Raw genomic sequence first — 16,717 nt, forward strand, 5'->3', positions numbered from 1 at the left:
TGTCTTCAAGTTCACCCATTCTTTGTTTTGCCTGTTCAAGTCTGCTGCTGAGTCCCTCTAGTGATCTATTTTGGTCCTTTTCATAATTTCTCTTTATAGACCTTCTTATTTTGTTCAGACATCAGTTTCCTGATTTCCTAAAGGAAATTGTCCTAAAGGTCTTTGTCCATCGTTGCCTTTAGCTCATTGAACATATTTAAGACAGTTAATTTAATGTCTTTGAGTATTAATTCCAGTATCTGGGATTCTTCAGGGATGATTTTTGTGAATTTTTTTTTCCTGTGAAAAGATCATACCTGCTTGTTGCTTTTTATATTTTATAATTTTTTGTTGAAAACTCGATAGTCCATGTTATAGGAACTCTGGAAACCTAAATTCTTCCACTCCTCTGAGATTTTTTTTTCTTTGGATTAGATCCATCCACTTGTGGCTTTTCCAAACTATTTTTTGAAGTGTATACTTTTTGTTTTGTAGTCATCGAAGTTTCTTTTCCATTTTCTCTGTGGCCAGCCCTGACCTGACAAAGATTTCCTTACATGTCTGGCTCCTAAGAGTAAGGGGAAAAAAGTCTTGCTTCTTTAAATTCCATGTGACTCAGAAGCTGCTCATAGGAAGTGGGTGTTGAAAAATGGCTGACCTCTGCGTTGGGCCTTCAGTGACCAAAGGCAGCAATCAGCTATCAACACGATGAACTTTTTGCCCCTCCTGGCTCTAGTAGGCCACATGAGGAATGTAGGCTGCTACGTCCACAGCTGCCTGCTGCTGGGATGTGGGCTGGTAACTGCAACCTTGCAAAAGGCTCAAATTCACCAAAATTTGTCAGCCTCTTCCTTGAGCTCTCCCACAGATGCTGAACTTGAGTTCCACAATAGTAACTTTAGACAGTTCCCGCCAGCTCAGTAGTTATTTATGTGGAGAGACAGATTCTTGGGACTCCTACTCTGCCATCTTTCCTGACATCGTTCTCTATGTTATGTTTGTTTATATTCTTGAGCTCCCTGATGGTAAACCTATTTCTGTCTCGGGAGGGAACTTCGCCTTTGTTTCTGTGTGCAGCACCTGTTCTGCCTTTCGACCAGATCAGAGCCCTGGCCAGATTCTCTCACTTGCCCTCTATGTCCAAGGCAGAGACCAAACCAGAACTGTCTTGTAGTTCCGCTAAGACAGATCCTGAGAGAGTGGTCTTCTTTTTCCTGTCCATCCTATAACAGAAAAGCTGAACTACCAGGAAAGGCCATGCACATATGGGGATATTACTCGTCTCATTTTTTTCTTCCTCCTTCCTTCCCTCCTTTTTCTTTCTGATTTCTCACATATTTTTGAGCAACCACGATGTGCCAGCTCTTTGATGGATGCTGGGGAGATGGTCTTAAAAGAACCATAGATCCTTGTTCTTAATGAGCTGCTAGTTGAGTCTGAGAGGCAAGAGAAAAATGTCAGTATACTTGGTGAGGTTTGAAAGAGGTGGAAAAAATGTTGAGGGAGCTAAGAGAGGGACTTCCTAAATGAGTTTGAGGGAAAAGCTGGGAGAAAAACGAGTAACTTCACAAATGAAGTGGCACTTGAAGAAGTTAGCCAGGTGGGAACATCTTCAGCAGAAGCACCAAGTCCAAATACATGCAGAGTGAGAACACAGCCAGCTGGAGTGCTAACAAGTAATTTTGGTGTGAGGTGTGGGGTCCGGGGAGGGAGGGTTAGGAGATGAGGCCAGAAAGGTAGGTGGGGCGAGATCAGGTAGGAATTGAATTTTATTTTATTTAAAAAATTTTTTCTTTAACATTTATTTACTACTGAGAGACAGAGAGACAGAACATGGGTAGGGGAGGGGCAGAGAGAGGAGGAGACACAGAATCTGAAGCAGGCTCCAGGCTCTGAGCTGTCAGCACAGAACCCGGCACGGGGCTTGAACTCACAAACCATGAGAGCATGACCTGAGTCGAAGTCGCGAAGATGCTTAACAGACTGACCCACCCAGGTGCCCCTTGAATTTTATTTTGTAGCGACTGTAGTGTCATAGGAATGGTGGTAGTGGAGTAATGTGATCAGATTTGTTTTTGAAAAATCAATCTGTTCTGAAGGCGGATTTGAAAGAAGTTAACAACAGTAGTTTAACACATAATGAGGATGTACTCCCATGCATTTTACATATTATCTCATTTAATCCTCATAAAACACTACCACACTGGAATGATAATCATTTCCACCTTTTAGACGAGGACGGGGGCACTTAAAAGTTAAGTACTTTGCCAAAGGCTAGAAAGTTGGTAAGTGATGGAGATTTAAATCCAGTCTAACATCAGTTTGGATGCTTAATCACTGTGCTTTTACTGGGGGTGGGGCCTGGAGGGTAACAGTTGGGATTCTGTTGTGGCGACGTCAGTAATAACTAACTGCTCCAGGCCTCTACTAAGGCGGTGGCAATGGGGCTGGAAGGTGGAGAGCACGTTTGGGAGATTTTGAGGGAGTAGAATTGACAGACCTTCATTCAATATGGAGGAATAGGGAAGTAAGATTCTAGGACAACCCCCTGCTTCCTGGTTTGGCCACTGAAATAGAAATAGAGGAACTTGCTCAAATAGAGGCACACACGTGAAGAAGGTTTGGGAAAAGAGGGGGAGGTGACCAGATCAATTTCGGACATGCTGCGTTGGACCAACCGAATGCAGACATCCTGAATGTAACTGGGCCAGGAATTCAGGGGAGGCAACAGAAGCCAGAGGTGTTCATGAGATGGCAGTGGACAAGAAGACAGGTGGAGGCAGGGCTCAGGAATGGACAACCACCCCCCTCCCTGCCTTCGAGAAGCAGAGAAATACAAGCTAACCACCAAAATAGTAGGAGACTTAATGATCATTTATTCAACATAATCACAGTAAAGGAAAGGCCTGAAAATTCAGCACAGATTAGGAAGTGCAGCTGCTTTCAAGGTGACTGTCTCCAGACTCCTACAAGGAGACGCTGGGAAATCTAATTTGCTTATTTGATACAGATATTTTATCCATATTCTTTTCAAGTGGGATCGAGTTGTTTGCAGCAATCATAGACAGTGATAATGAACTATTCATCTCCAGACTTTTTGCTTAGAACACTTTTTGTCTTAGAAAAATTGAAAACTGTATCCTCAATTCCTGGAAACTCTCGGTTTAAGAAAGTTCATTGCAGTTCCCCAAAATTGCTTTATTTCTTAAACATTTTTTAAAATGTTTATTCATTTTTGAGAGGCAGAGAGAGACAGTGCAAGCTCTGAAAATTTCAGAGTGTGAAATCTGAAACAGGCTCCAGGCTCTTAGCTGTCAGCACAGAGCCTGATGCAGGGCTCACACTCACAAACCAGGAGATCACGACCTGAGCCGAAGTTGGACGCTCAAACCGACTGAGCCACCCAGGCGCCCCTAACATTGCTCTATTTTTAAACAATCAATTTATAATGGTATATTTGAATTTTTTTGCTTTTTTAGAAATAAACATTCGACTGTGTTCCATAAGTGACCATTTGTCTTAATTCACCATTGTATGCTCACCAACCTCGTAGGTCCTCGTTTGCACCGTTATTGGCTGACAGACGTTAAAACCCTTCCTTCCCTCCTTTCTCTTCCACTCTTTGCCTTTCTCTTCTGTTCTTTTCTCCTCTTCCCTTCCTTTGTTTAACCAATATTTGTTGGATGCCTTCTGTGTCAGGTAGTCAGCTAGATTATATAAAGATGACAAAGTCACCGTTCCTGCTCCTAATTTTAACAGTTTAGTAGACACAAACTTGATATGTAGACAGCAACTTGAGGTCTAAAGCTTCACCAGGAGGACAGGAGAGGGAAAAGCATTGCCATCAGAAGTTGGGGTGTGTGTAAAGGCGTGGGGGTGGGGAAACGTGACAATGAAAAGCACGTGGCCTGTGTGGGGAAAGGCCAAGGTTTTATAGGGTGGGAGCAGGGTATTCATGGGATGGTGTGGAAAGTAGCCCGGGGGGTCGGCACCAGGGGAGGGGCTGGAAAAGTTGAGACTCTGAAGACACCAGAAACTATCCTAGTTTTTGGTTTTTATACCCCTAAGTACAAGTGAGCAGACAGGTAGGAGAGACTCAGTATTTTCGTGGCTAACAGAGGAAATGATGGTGGATGCACATTCTCCATTTGTACTGTTTCTCCTTTCTCTTGGTTTGGTTCTACAATAGAGAAATACAAGAATTAGTTATTTCTAAAATGAGAACAAGTTTGTTTCCTAATCAGCAGCAAAATAAGTGTTTTTTTATAATAATTGGACAAAAAGTTTTCACCCCTTGTCATTCTCAAGCATTAAATCACACGAGTCTCCCACTTAGCAGGCTGGCGTATTTCAAGGCCTTACCATTTGACAGCTGGAAAGGGAGGGGTTTCTCTTGTCCCATTAATCAGTCAGTCAGTTATCAGTGTAAGCTCATGGATTATTTATTTATTTTTAATATAATTTATTGTCAAATTGGCTTCCATACAACACCCAGTGCTCGCCCCAACAAGTGCCCTCCTCAATGCCCATCACCCACCCCGCCCTCCGTCCCACCCCCCATCCACCCTCAGTTTGTTCTCCGTATTTAAGAGTCTCTTATGGGTTGTCTCCCTCTCTCTGTTGGTAACTTTTTTTCCCTTCCCCTCCCCCATGGACTTCTGTTAAGTTTCTCAGGATCCACATATGAGTGAAAACATATGGCATCTGTCTTTCTCTGACTGACTTATTTCACTCAGCATAATACCCTCCAGTTCCATCCACGTTGCTGCAAATGGCCAGATTTCATTCTTTCTCATTGCCAAGTAGTATTCCATTGTATGTATAAGCCACAACTACTTTATCCATTCGTCAGTTGATGGACATTGAGGCTCTTTCCATAATTTGGCTATTGTTGAAAGTGCTGCTATAAGCATTGGGGTACAAGTGCCCCCATGCATCAGCACTCCTGTATCCCTTGGGTAAATTCCTAGCAGTGCTATTTTTGGGTCATAGGGTAGATCTATTTTTAATTTTTTGAGGACCTCCACACTGTTTTCCAGAGCGGCTGCACCAGTTTGCATTCCCACCAACAGTGCAAGAGGGTTCCCGTTTCTCCACATCCTCGCCAGCATCTATAGTCTCCTGATTTGTTCATTTTAGCCATTCTGACCAGCATGAAGTGGTGTCTTAGTGCGGTTTTGATTGGTATTTCCCTGATGAGGAGTGACGTTGAGCATCATTTCATGTGTCAGTTGGCCATCTGGATGTCTTCTTTAGAAAAGTGTCTATTCATGTCTTCTCTCCATTTCCTCACTGGATTATTTGTTTTTCGGGTGTGGAGTTTGGTGAGTTCTTTATAGATTTTGGATACTAGCCCTTTGTCCGATATGTCATTTGCAAATATCTTTTCCCATTCTGTCGGTTGCCTTTTAGCTTTGCTGATCATTTCCTTTGCAGTGCAGAAGCTTTTTATCTTTGGTGAGGTCCCGATAGCTCAGTTTTGCTTTTAATTCCCTTGCCTTTGGAGATGTGTTGAGTAAGAAATTACTGCGGCTGAGGTCAGACAGGTTTTTTCCTGCTTTCTCCTCTAGGGTTTTGATGGTTTCCTGTCTTACATTCAGGTCCTTTATCCATTTTGAGTTTATTTTTGTGAATGGTGTAAGAAAGTGGTCTAGTTCCATTCTTCTGCATGTTGCTGTCCAGTTCTCCCAGCACCATTTGCTAAAGAGACTGTCTCTTTTCCATTGGATATTCTTTCCTGCTTTGTCAAAGATTAGTTGGCCATACTTTTGTGGGTCCAATTCTGGAGTCTCTAGTCTATTCCATTGGTCTATGTGTCTGTTTTTGTGCCAATACCATGCTGTCTTGATGATTACAGCTTTGTAGGAGAGGCTAAAGTCTGGGATTGTGATGCCTCCCGCTTTGGTCTTCTTCAAAATTACTTTGGCTATTCGGGGTCTTTTTTGGTTCCATACAAATTTTAGGATTGCTTGTTCTAGCTTTGAGAAGAATGCTGGTGCAATTTTGATTGCACTGAAAGTGTAGATTGCTTTGGGTAGTATTGTTAATACTTTGTTAAGTATTTTAATAATATTTATTCTTCCAATCCATGAGCATGGAATGTTTTTCCATCTCTTTGTATCTTCTTCAATTTCCTTCATAAGCATTATATAGTTATCAGCCTACAGATCTTTTACATCTTTGGTTAGGTTTGTTCCTAGGTATTTTGATTCTTGGTGCAATTATGAATGGGATCAGTTTCTTTATTTGTCTTTCTGTTGCTTCATTATTAGTTTATAAAAATGCAACTGATTTCTGTACATTGATTTTGTATCCTGTGACTTTGCTGAATTCATGTATCAGTTCTAGCAGACTTTTGGTGGAGTCTGTCGGATTTTCCATGTATAATATCATGTCATCTGCAAAAAGTGAAAGCTTGACTTCATCTTTGCCAATTTGGATGCCTTTGACAAATTTCCTTTTGTTGTCTGATTGCTGATGCTAGAACTTCCAACGCTATGTTAAACACCGTGGTGAGAGTGGACATCCCTGTCGTGTTCCTCATCTCAGGGGGAAAGCTCTCAGTTTTTCCCCATTGAGGATGATGTTAGCTGTGGGCTTTTCATAAATGGCTTTTATGATGTTTAAGTATGCTCCTTCTATCCCAATTTTCTCAAGGGTTTTTATTAAGAAACAATGCTGAATTTTGTCAAACGCTTTTTCTGCATTGATTGACAGGATCGTATGGTTCTTATCCTTTTATTACTGTGATGTATCACATCGATTGATTTGCAAATGTTGAACCAGTCCTGCAGCCCACGAATGAATCCCACTTGATCATGGTGAATAATTCTTTTTATAAGCTGTTGAATTAGATTTGCTAGTATCTTTTTGAGAATTTTTGCATCCATATTCATCAGGGATATTGGCCCGTAGTTCTCTTTTTTTGCTCGGTCTCTGTCTGGTTTGGGAATCAAAGTAATGCTGGCTGCATAGAATGAGTCTGGAAGTTTTCCTTCCCTTTCTATTTTTTGGAACAGCTTGAGAAGGATAGGTATTATCTCTGCTTTAAACGTCTGGTAGAACTCCCCTGGGAAACCATCTGGTCCTGGACTCTTATTTGTTGGGAGATTTTTGATAACTGATTCAATTTCTTCACTGGTTATGAGTGTGTTCAAATTTTCTGTTTCTTCCTGTTTGAGTTTTGGAAGTGTGTAGGTGCTTAGGAATTTGTCCATTTCTTCCAGGTTGTCCAGTTTGTTGGCATATAATTTTTCGTAGTATTCCTTGATAATTGCTCACATTTCTGAGGCATTGGTTGTAATAATTCCCTTTTCATTCCTGATTTTATCTATTTGGGTCCTCTCCCTTTTCTTTTTGAGAAGCCTGGCTAGAGGTTTATCAATGTTGTTTATTTTTTCAAAAAACCAACTCTTGGTTTCATTGATCTGTTCTACTGTTTTTTTTTTTTTTATTCTATATTGTTTATTTCTGCTCTGATCTTTATTATTTCTCTTCTTCTGCTGGGCTTGGGTTGTCTTTGCTGTTCTGCTTCTAGTTCCTTTAGGTGTGCTGTTAGATTTTGTATTTGGGATTTTTCTTGTTTCTTGAGATAGGCCTGGATTGCAATGTATTTTCCTCTCAGGACTGCCTTCGCTGCATCCCAAAGCATTCGGATTGTTGTATTTTCATTTTCATTTGTTTCCATATATCTTTTAATTTCTTCTGTAATTTCCTGGTTGACCCATTCATTCTTTAGTAGGGTGTTCTTTAACCTCCATGCTTTTGGAGGTTTTCCAGACTTTTTCCTGTGGTTGATTTCAAGTTTCATAGCATTGTGATCTGAAAGTGTGCATGGTGTGATCTCAATTCTTTTATACTTATGAAGGGCTGTTTTGTGACCCAGTATGTGATCTATCTTGGAGAATGTTCCATGTGCACTCGAGAAGAAAGTATATTCTGTTGCTTTGGGATACAGAGTGGTAAATATATCTGTCAAGTCCATCTGATCCAATGTATCATTCAGGGCCCTTTTTTCTTTATTGGTCCTGTGTCTAGATGATCTATCCATTGTTGTAAGTGGAATATTAAGGTCCCCTGCAATTACCACATTCTTATCAATAAGGTTGCTTATGTTTGTGATTAATTGTTTTATATATTTGGGGGCTCCCATATTCGATACATAGGCATTTATAATTGTTAGCTCTTCCTGATGGGTAGACCCTGTAATTATTATATATTGCCCTTCTTCATCTCTTGTTACAGCCTTTAATTTAAAGTCTAGTTTGTCTGATATAAGTATGGCTACTCCAGCTTTCTTTTGACTTCCAGTAGCATGATAGATAGTTCTCCATCCCCTCACTTTCAATCTGAAGGTGTCCTCAGGTCTAAAATGAGTCTCTTTTGGACAGCAAATAGATGGGTCTTGTTTTTTTTTATCCATTCTGATACCCTATGTCTTTTGGTTGGAGCATTTAGTCCGTTTACATTCAGTGTTATTATTGAAAGATATGGGTTTAGAGTCATTGTGATGTCTGTAGGTTTCATGCTTGTAGTGATGTCTCTGGTACTTTGTGGTCCTTGCAACATTTCACTCACAAAGTCCCCCTTAGGATCTCTTGTAGGACTGGTTTGGTGGTGATGAATCCCTTCAATTTTTGTTTGGGAAAACCTTTCTCTCTCCTTCTATTCTGAATGACAGAGTTGCTGGATAAAGGATTCTCGGCTGCACATTTTTTCTGTTCATCACATGGAAGATTTCCTGCCATTCCTTTCTGGTCTGCCAGGTTTCAGTAGATAGGTCTGCCACTAGTCTTACGGGTCTCCCTTTGTAGGTTAGAGCCTGTTTATCCCTAGCTGCTTTCAGAATTTTCTCTTTATCCTTGTATTTTGCCAGTTTCACTATGATATGTTGTGCAGAAGATCGATTCAAGGTACGTCTGAAGGGAGTTCTCTGTGCCTCTTGGATTTCAATGCCTATTTCCTTCCCCAGATCAGGGAGGTTCTCAGCTATGATTTGTTCAAGTACACCTTCAGCCCCTTTCTCTCTCTCTTCCTCTTCTGGAATTCCTATGATACGGATATTGTTGTGTTCGATTGCATCACTTAGTTCTCCGATTCTCCCCTCATACTCCTGGATTTTTTTTCTCTTTTTCTCAGCTTCCTCTTTTTCCATAATTTTATCTTCTACCTCACATATTCTCCCCTCTGCGTCTTCAATCTGTGCTGTGGCCGCCTCCATTTTATTTTGCACCTCATTTATAGAATTTTTTAATTCATCATGATTATTTTTCAGTCCCTTGATCTCCGCAGCAATAGATTCTCTGCTGTCCTCTATGTTTTTTTTCAAGCCCAGCAATTAATTTTATGACTATTATTCTAAATTCTTGTTCCATTATATTGCTTAAATTGGTTTTGATCTACTTGTTAGCTACTGCTACTTCCTGGAGTTTCTTTTGAGGAGAATTCTTCCGTTTCGTCCTTTTGGCTAGTTTTCTGTCCCTCATGTGTTTTAAACGCTTGTTGTGTGCTCTGCACCTGCGAGCACTGCTGTATTAAAGGAGGCTCATGTACTGTCCAGGGCCTGGCCCTTCAGCAGGTGTTTTTTCGGCGATTGTTACTTGCTCTCTGTTGTGAGTTTATTTTATTACCCTACTCGTAGTGACAGTTTGGACCCTCCACCAGGTGTGCTTTGATTTGTTCCTTGGAGTAGCCCTGGAAAGGAAAACAGATAGACAAACAGGAGACAAAAACATGCAAACACATAAATGACACAAAGAAAAACAAAAACCTAAAGACTAAAACCAAAAACCCAAAAAACACTGACTACAAGTAGAGAAGAGGGTGGGGGCGGTGCTGATGGAAGAGTACAAAGAGAGAAATGACAGGGGGGAGAAAAAAATAAACATTGACCAGGCTGAGAGACTAAAAGCTTAATCATGAGAGAGAGAAAGGAAAATAAAGGAGGCAGGGAAAATGAAACAAAGAAAAAGTTACTCAGAGCAACTATATGGCTTGATAATTCCAGAGAGAGAGAAAGGAGTGTAAAGAAGGAGGTGTAGAACATGTGCAAGACAATGGATTAACTATGCCTGTTTAGAGAGACCAATGACCAGAGTGACCAGCCTAGGGGAGGGAGGAGATAAGGAGGAGAAATGGGGTGGGGGTGGGGGGGGAGAACATATCTACTCATCCAGAGTTGACCTAGAGTCAATCCAGGCAACGCTGCAGCGCTCGTGGGGAGGAGCTGTCCGCAGGGTTGGTGCTGCTCCGGTGGATACGCAGTTGCCCAGGGCAAAGGGGCGTGGCTTGGTGTAATCTGGCCCCACCTCCAGTATGGGCCCAGGGGTGGTGATCCCTGAGTCCCCTCCTTGGGGGGAGGGGGGAAGGGTGAGCCCCCAGTCTCTTCTCCACAGAGCCCACCTGGTGGCCTCCGTTTGAGTCGTCCTCACTGTGCCAGGGGCGCAGACGTTGGGGGGGGGGGGGTCCTTCCTTCTCCGCCAACACCTCTGACCCTGCGCTTGGCTAGGATTCCAAGTCCCGCTCCGTGCGCTCTGGCGCTGGGGAAGCGCCTCTCGTCGTGGCCACGTGTGGTCCTGGTGGCTTCGTCTCTGCCGCCGCACTTCAGGGACGACCGCCTTCTCCTACTGCAGACGGAGAGCCGCTGCCCTTGCCTCTGCGAGCCCCGGGGTGGCGGACTCCAGGGACACGGCGGCCTTTTCCTCCTGCAGACTGCACGCTTGGCCCAGCCACTGCACGGGGGTGGGGGTGGGGGGTGGAGGGGGGGTGGGGGGGTGGACGCAGGCGGGTTCTGTGCTATCGCGCAGCCCTCCAGGCAGGGAACCGCTTTCTCCAGCTGCGGACTGAGCCCCTGACCTACCCCCACACCCAGGCCCCTGGCTCCCCTCCTCCCCAGGTGCGCGAACAGGGAGCGGGCCCCAGGCCCCAGTCCGAAGAAAGCCCCCCAGGCAGAGATCGGATCCCTCTGTCTCAGTCCGAGGCCTGGCTCCTGTCCGGATAAGGTCCTGCACTGTCCTGGCCACTCTTTCCCTTCCCTTCGTCTCTCCGGAGAAGGGGGTCCCTCCCCTCCTCGCCCGCGCGGCCTTTTGTCTCCCCCAGCTCGCAGTTACGCACCTCTCTTTTTTCCTGCTTTCCCATTTTCTTCCTGGTAGATTCAGACTCGTTTCCTCCCAGGCTCTGGTGTTCAAAGTCCTTTGGCTTCGGCACTTCTTTGTTTGAGAGTCGCCGGACGTATGGATCCCCCTGCTTCTCCGCCTGTTGGCCTCATGGATTCTTAGTAGGTTACGATCCATTGCTGACATTAATTACTTTGATACTCAATTTGTACGGATTCGGCCAGGGGGAGCCCCTTCAAGTCGGCTCTTGCCTTTTTGCTACATTTGGGACATCCTCATTATTATCTCTTACTTCCAGGCTCATCTTGTACTTTCCCTGCTCTGGTCGCAGAATCAGCCATTTAACCAGGGAATGGAACATGTTTTAGTTATTTATTATTATTACTATTTTTAAAACTTTTTTTTTGTTTGTTTAATTTTAGAGAGAGACAGAAGGAGAAATGGAGGGGTGAAGCAGAGAGAGGGAGAGAGAGACTCTTCAGCAGGCTCTGCGCTCGGCTTGGAGCCCGACGCCCGGCTCAATTTCATGAGAGTGAGATTAGGACCCAAGCTGAAATCGAGTCGAACACTTAACTGACTGAGCCACCCAGGCACCCCGAAACATGTTTCAAATATTTGCAATATTCTTATTTAAGTAGCTTATTTTTAAAATACAAATTTCCTGCGTTCGGCTCTGTGCTGACAGCTTGGAGCCTGGAGCCTGCTTCACATTCTGTGTCTCCCTCTCTCTCTCCCCCTCCCCTGCTCATGCTGTCTCTCAAAAACAAATACACATTAAAAAAATTTTTAAGTAATTTTCACTTATTGTGTTTAAAAATGCCATTTTACTTACAACAGCATTTTATATTTAATGCCAATTAATTTTTAGTGCCATTTTAAACATTTACCCACAACCCAATATATGCCATGAGACCCCGATCTTGTGTTCAGGATTCTCCCAAAAACACTATAGTTTGTTTTTTTTTAAATTTTATTTTAAATGACATCTACGTCCAGTGTGGGGCTTGAACCCACAGACCCCGGATCAAGAGTCTTGCTTGCTCCACTGACCGAGCCAGCCAGGGGCTCCCCCAATTATGCTAGTTTTTAAGAACCTGAACTAATGTGGTTGGCAAGGATGAGAGTATTTATATTTATAAAAAAGTTTTAAAAAACACATTAAAAATGTAATTTTTGTATCTGTGTAAATACTTTATTTGGTTTCCACACACGATATTGAAATTCACACATTATTTTTAGGACAATTAATATACAGCTAACTGAAATAAAATGTACAAGAAGCTTATGAGATATGAGACGCAGACAAGAAAATCTGAAATGTTCTTAACTGAATTTGTGCTACTGGGAACACCAGGACTCCTGGCCTTGATCTTAGCCTTGTGTGTCAATTATTTTTTTCTGTAATTACTAACTGACACCCTTCCAAAGAGATGTTTTACTACCGTGTCTAAGAAATCAGTGAACAATGAGGTTTTCAATCTTATCAAAGTACAAAGCATGACTTCAATTCTAGGCCCTCTGACAGAATCCAGTACCTGTATTTACTAAGTTCTTTAATGAAATTTTATCAAGAAATTACTGAATCAGGAAGTAAATACAAGGCGTCTTTATATTACAAAGAAAATCAATGAAGACTCCAGAAGACAAACATCTAGTACTTAAAAAACAATTCCAAATTCTGACATTCGGAGCAATGTAATTCCCGTATTATCTTTTTCTAAAAGAGACCTCTTCCGGCTTGTTTCCAGACTTCTTTTACTCCTTTAATGCTTTCTCTTTTCACACATTTCCAGTATTCTTGTATACTCTGCTGCTGTGGTACCTGTTAACACAAAGTTAAAGTAAAGAGATCATTCTCTTCAAGGTTAAACACGATTTCATGCGAGCTCTGTTACCAATGATTTCCCACGTGCCTCCAGAGAGTCCCTGAGACGGATTACGTTGTGAAAGAGGATTCCAACAAAACTGTACGTAGGACAGGGTAAAGGATAAAACGTGAACGAGGTGTAAGAACAGCCTTGGGTGACTCAAGAGTGGAGGCTAAGTGCACGTGATTGGAGCCTCTTCCGTTAGAAGATAATGAAGATCGTGGGCAATTTCTTTCATATATTGGTTTTATTATTTAAAAAAAAAATTTTTTTTTTCAACGTTTATTTATTTTTGGGACAGAGAGAGACAGAGCATGAACGGGGGAGGGGCAGAGAGAGAGGGAGACACAGAATTAGAAACAGGCTCCAGGCTCTGAGCCATCAGCCCAGAGCCCCACGCGGGGCTCGAACTCACGGACCGCGAGATCGTGACCTGAGCTGAAGTCGGATGCTTAACCGACTGCGCCACCCAGGCGCCCCTCATATATTGGTTTTAAAAAATGTAATTATTTCATGACGCTTTATAATATTTTATAATGTTTTCCTTTTTATGGTGAACTTTATTTAGCTATGTGGAATATAAATTATAAGCCTAAAGGTCTGATTTAAACCTACCCAAGTTAAAAAGAAACAACATATTTTATAAGAGGCTTTAAGAAAAAAGACTATAATTCACCTAAGTGCTCTGTGAATTAAAAAGTTCTATGAGTATTATTCCTCTGTTAAAGAAGAAAGTAAGGGTTAACAAACATTTGTATCCTTGGTGAGCACAGGAGGACAGCGTTGCTGGGTATCTCCCAAATGGAAGCAAATCTGCCAGCTGAAACTTTTTTTGAGAGAGGGCGAACGAGTGAGCAAGCTAGCGTGTGTGAGCAGGAGAGGGGCAGAGAGAGAGAGAGAGAGAGAGAGAGAGAGAGGGAGAGAGAGAGAGAGAGAATCTTAAGCCGGCTTCATGCCCAGCGCAGAGCCTGACAAGGGCCTCTATCTCACGACGGTGAGATCACAACTTGGGCCGAAATCAGGAGTTGGAAACTAAACCAACTAAGCCACACCGGTGCCCTGCTAAAGTTTTAGATTTATTTAAAAAGCTTATTTATTTGAGAGAGACAGGGGGAGAGAGCATGCGTGCACAAGTGGGGGAGGGCCAGAGAGGGAGGGGGAGAGAGAATCCCGAGCAGGATCTGGGCTATCAGCTATCAGGGTGCAGCCTGACTCGGGGCTCCAATTCACAAACTGGTGAGGTCATGACCTGAGCCGAAATCAAGAGTCAAACGCTTAACAGACTGAGCCACCCAGGTGTCCCTCTTTTAGATTTTATATATATTCTTTTCCTGATCGACTTACAGCGCTATTTAATGTCTTCGAGAAATGGCGGAGGCTCGTGGGTATGTTAAATTGTTACTGCAAAGGCTAGTTTCATTTTCAGGGACAGGATTATTCACGACGAGATGCTGGATGCCCACAAAGCTTGTGAGACACATTTGCTAACAGAAATCATATTCACTCATTTTCCATTAATAATGTGGGTAGCAGGAAAGTGATGTGCTTTTCCGAGGAGTAAATGAAGGGGGCTGTTCATGAATCCACCACGTTCTCTCCCTCATTCTCTCCTTTCTTCTGGCCGAACTGCCTCTTACCATACAGCTCTCTTTCCACCCTTGTTTTCAACCTGCTTTTATGAGGGTGCTTCTTTTTTTTAATTAACAATTTATGTACCTTTTGATTTACATCCAAATTAGTTAGCATATAGTGCAACAATGATTTCAGTAGATTCCTTAGTGCCCCTCCCCCATTTCGCTCACCCCCCCCCCACAACCCCTCCAGCAACCCTCAGTTTGTTCTCCACATTTATGAGCCTCTTCTGTGTTGTCCCCCTCCCTGTTTTTACATTATTTTTCTTCCCCTTCCCTTATGTTCATCTGTTTTATCTCTTAAAGTCCTCATATGAGTGAAGTCATATGATATTTGTCTTTCTCTAATTTCGCTTAGCATACTACCCTTATGATGGTGCTTCTAAGCAGATTCCGATTTAAACAAAATTTTGAGTTTTATTTGTCCCACAATTATAGACTAATTTGTGAAGAGTCTGAATACAATAACAATGGCTAACATTTACTTCAACTGTCTCAGGCACTATCCCAAGTATTTTACGCTTAATTCTTACAACATTGTTTTCTGGTAGATTCTATTAGTTTCCTCATTGTACAGACGAGGAATGGGAGGCTCTGAAAAGTTAAGTGGCTTTGCAAGATTAGGCAGCTGGTGACAGAGCTGGGATTTGAATTTAGGTGTGTCTAACTACAGAGCCCAAAGTAAAATGATTTCTGAATAGCAGTTTCTGATTAGATTCAGATTAAAAAAAAAAAAAAAAGCAAAGGAAAATACTGGATCTCATCTGAAGGAGACATCTCCGTTTGTGATCATGGCTTATAATCTCTTTACACATGATAAAACCTCCATTTACGACCACACACACATCGCCCAAATTCTAGGTGTAATGCCATTCACTTAATTACATGTAAACATGTAGTTATTAAAAACTCAAAATCTTTACCCATAAACCTCGATGCATCCTGTTTTTTAACACCCCGAGAAACTCTCCATGACTAAGACATTCATCACCATCCACATCAAAGATCTTGAATACGGTGTCCAAAATATTGTTTGAGAGTTCCTGCCCTGTTGCTACTTTCACGGCCCTCTTAAACTCCGCTGAAAAAAGAAAACATAAAACAACTCATCAACTGTGTGAAATAGTCTAAGTGGAATTAACCTAAATTTTATTATTTGAGAAGCAAAATTAAGTCTCAATGTTCATTATCAGGGAAGTAAAACAAAACAAAAAATACTCATTAAGGATATGTTGAAATAATACATTTGGCTGAGAAATGTCTTGAAAGTAACTGAAAGAGGCAGGCTACTTTAATCAATGTTCTAAAGAACATATTTAAATATTCCCTTTTCCTTTTTAGGAAATTAGAAAGTAAAAGCAAATAACGTAATTGTTAAATGTGAGAGTCCTTGTAAGTCTAGAGTAACCACACTGAATTAATTAAAAGGCTAATCAACTGTTTCACTGGTAATTGGCTCCTTGACTGGTATGTTCTAGTTGAAGAACAGAGTGATGTTATTTGTAGATGATAAAAATTAAACGAAGTCACGTAACTTACCCAGTCTGACAGGACGGTGAGCTAAACTAAACATTTGCATGGCAATAGCAAAATCTTCTAGGTGGGTGGCAAAATGACAAAAGGACTTGAACTCATCCAAACTAATACTCTAATAAAATAACAAAAGTGAGTGTTAATTACGATTTTGTAAAACTGATCTTAGAATATAAGCAGAAGCGTAAGTCCTGTTTCTATCATAAAGCTTGTCAACTTTTATGGCCTTCTAAGAAAGTCTATTAAAAAGATGGGCAGGGCCACCGTGCATGGTTGTGCAGACTGCACACTGTGTGCAAGGCGTCTCCTGGATCGCGCAGGGCGAGAACTGGGGTGGCCCTGTGTCACAGACCGAATTGTCTCCGCAAGATCCACAGGCTGAAACCCAAACACCCAACGTAACTGTACTTGGAGACAGGACCTTTAGGGAAGCAATTAAGGCTACATGAGGTCACAAGGGTAGGACCCCACTCTGATAGCACCGATGTCCCGATAAGAGAAGGGGACAGCAGCGCATGCTCACTCCGCACATAAGCACAGACGACAGGCCTCGTGAGGACAGGGTGAGAAGGCTGTGGTGGCCTGCAAGCTG

General features: G+C 42.3%; 1 protein-coding gene and 1 long non-coding RNA gene across 2 annotated transcripts in view; both read right to left on the reverse strand.

Annotated features, from left to right (window-relative positions):
- Window positions 1-2,832: 2,832 nt before the first annotated feature.
- On the reverse strand, window positions 2,833-9,787 carry LOC128312506 (uncharacterized). Its single transcript, XR_008291908.1, has 2 exons — window positions 9,609-9,787; window positions 2,833-4,159 (listed from the first exon to the last, which is right to left on the reverse strand). It is a non-coding gene; the product is annotated as an uncharacterized LOC128312506 (long non-coding RNA).
- A 2,476-nt stretch (window positions 9,788-12,263) lies between these two features.
- The window catches only part of MICU2 (mitochondrial calcium uptake 2), a 137,764-nt gene continuing 133,310 nt past the window's right edge, over window positions 12,264-16,717 (reverse strand). The window contains exons 10-12 of the mRNA XM_027064533.2: window positions 16,132-16,240; window positions 15,516-15,673; window positions 12,264-12,915 (exon numbers count right to left, since the gene is read on the reverse strand). Coding sequence (XP_026920334.2) covers window positions 12,811-12,915; window positions 15,516-15,673; window positions 16,132-16,240 — 372 coding nt within the window. The 3' untranslated portion in view covers window positions 12,264-12,810. The remainder of the gene's footprint in view (window positions 12,916-15,515; window positions 15,674-16,131; window positions 16,241-16,717) is intronic.

Source organism: Acinonyx jubatus, chromosome A1, assembly GCF_027475565.1.
Source record: "Acinonyx jubatus isolate Ajub_Pintada_27869175 chromosome A1, VMU_Ajub_asm_v1.0, whole genome shotgun sequence".
NCBI classification, from domain to species: Eukaryota; Metazoa; Chordata; class Mammalia; order Carnivora; family Felidae; genus Acinonyx; species Acinonyx jubatus.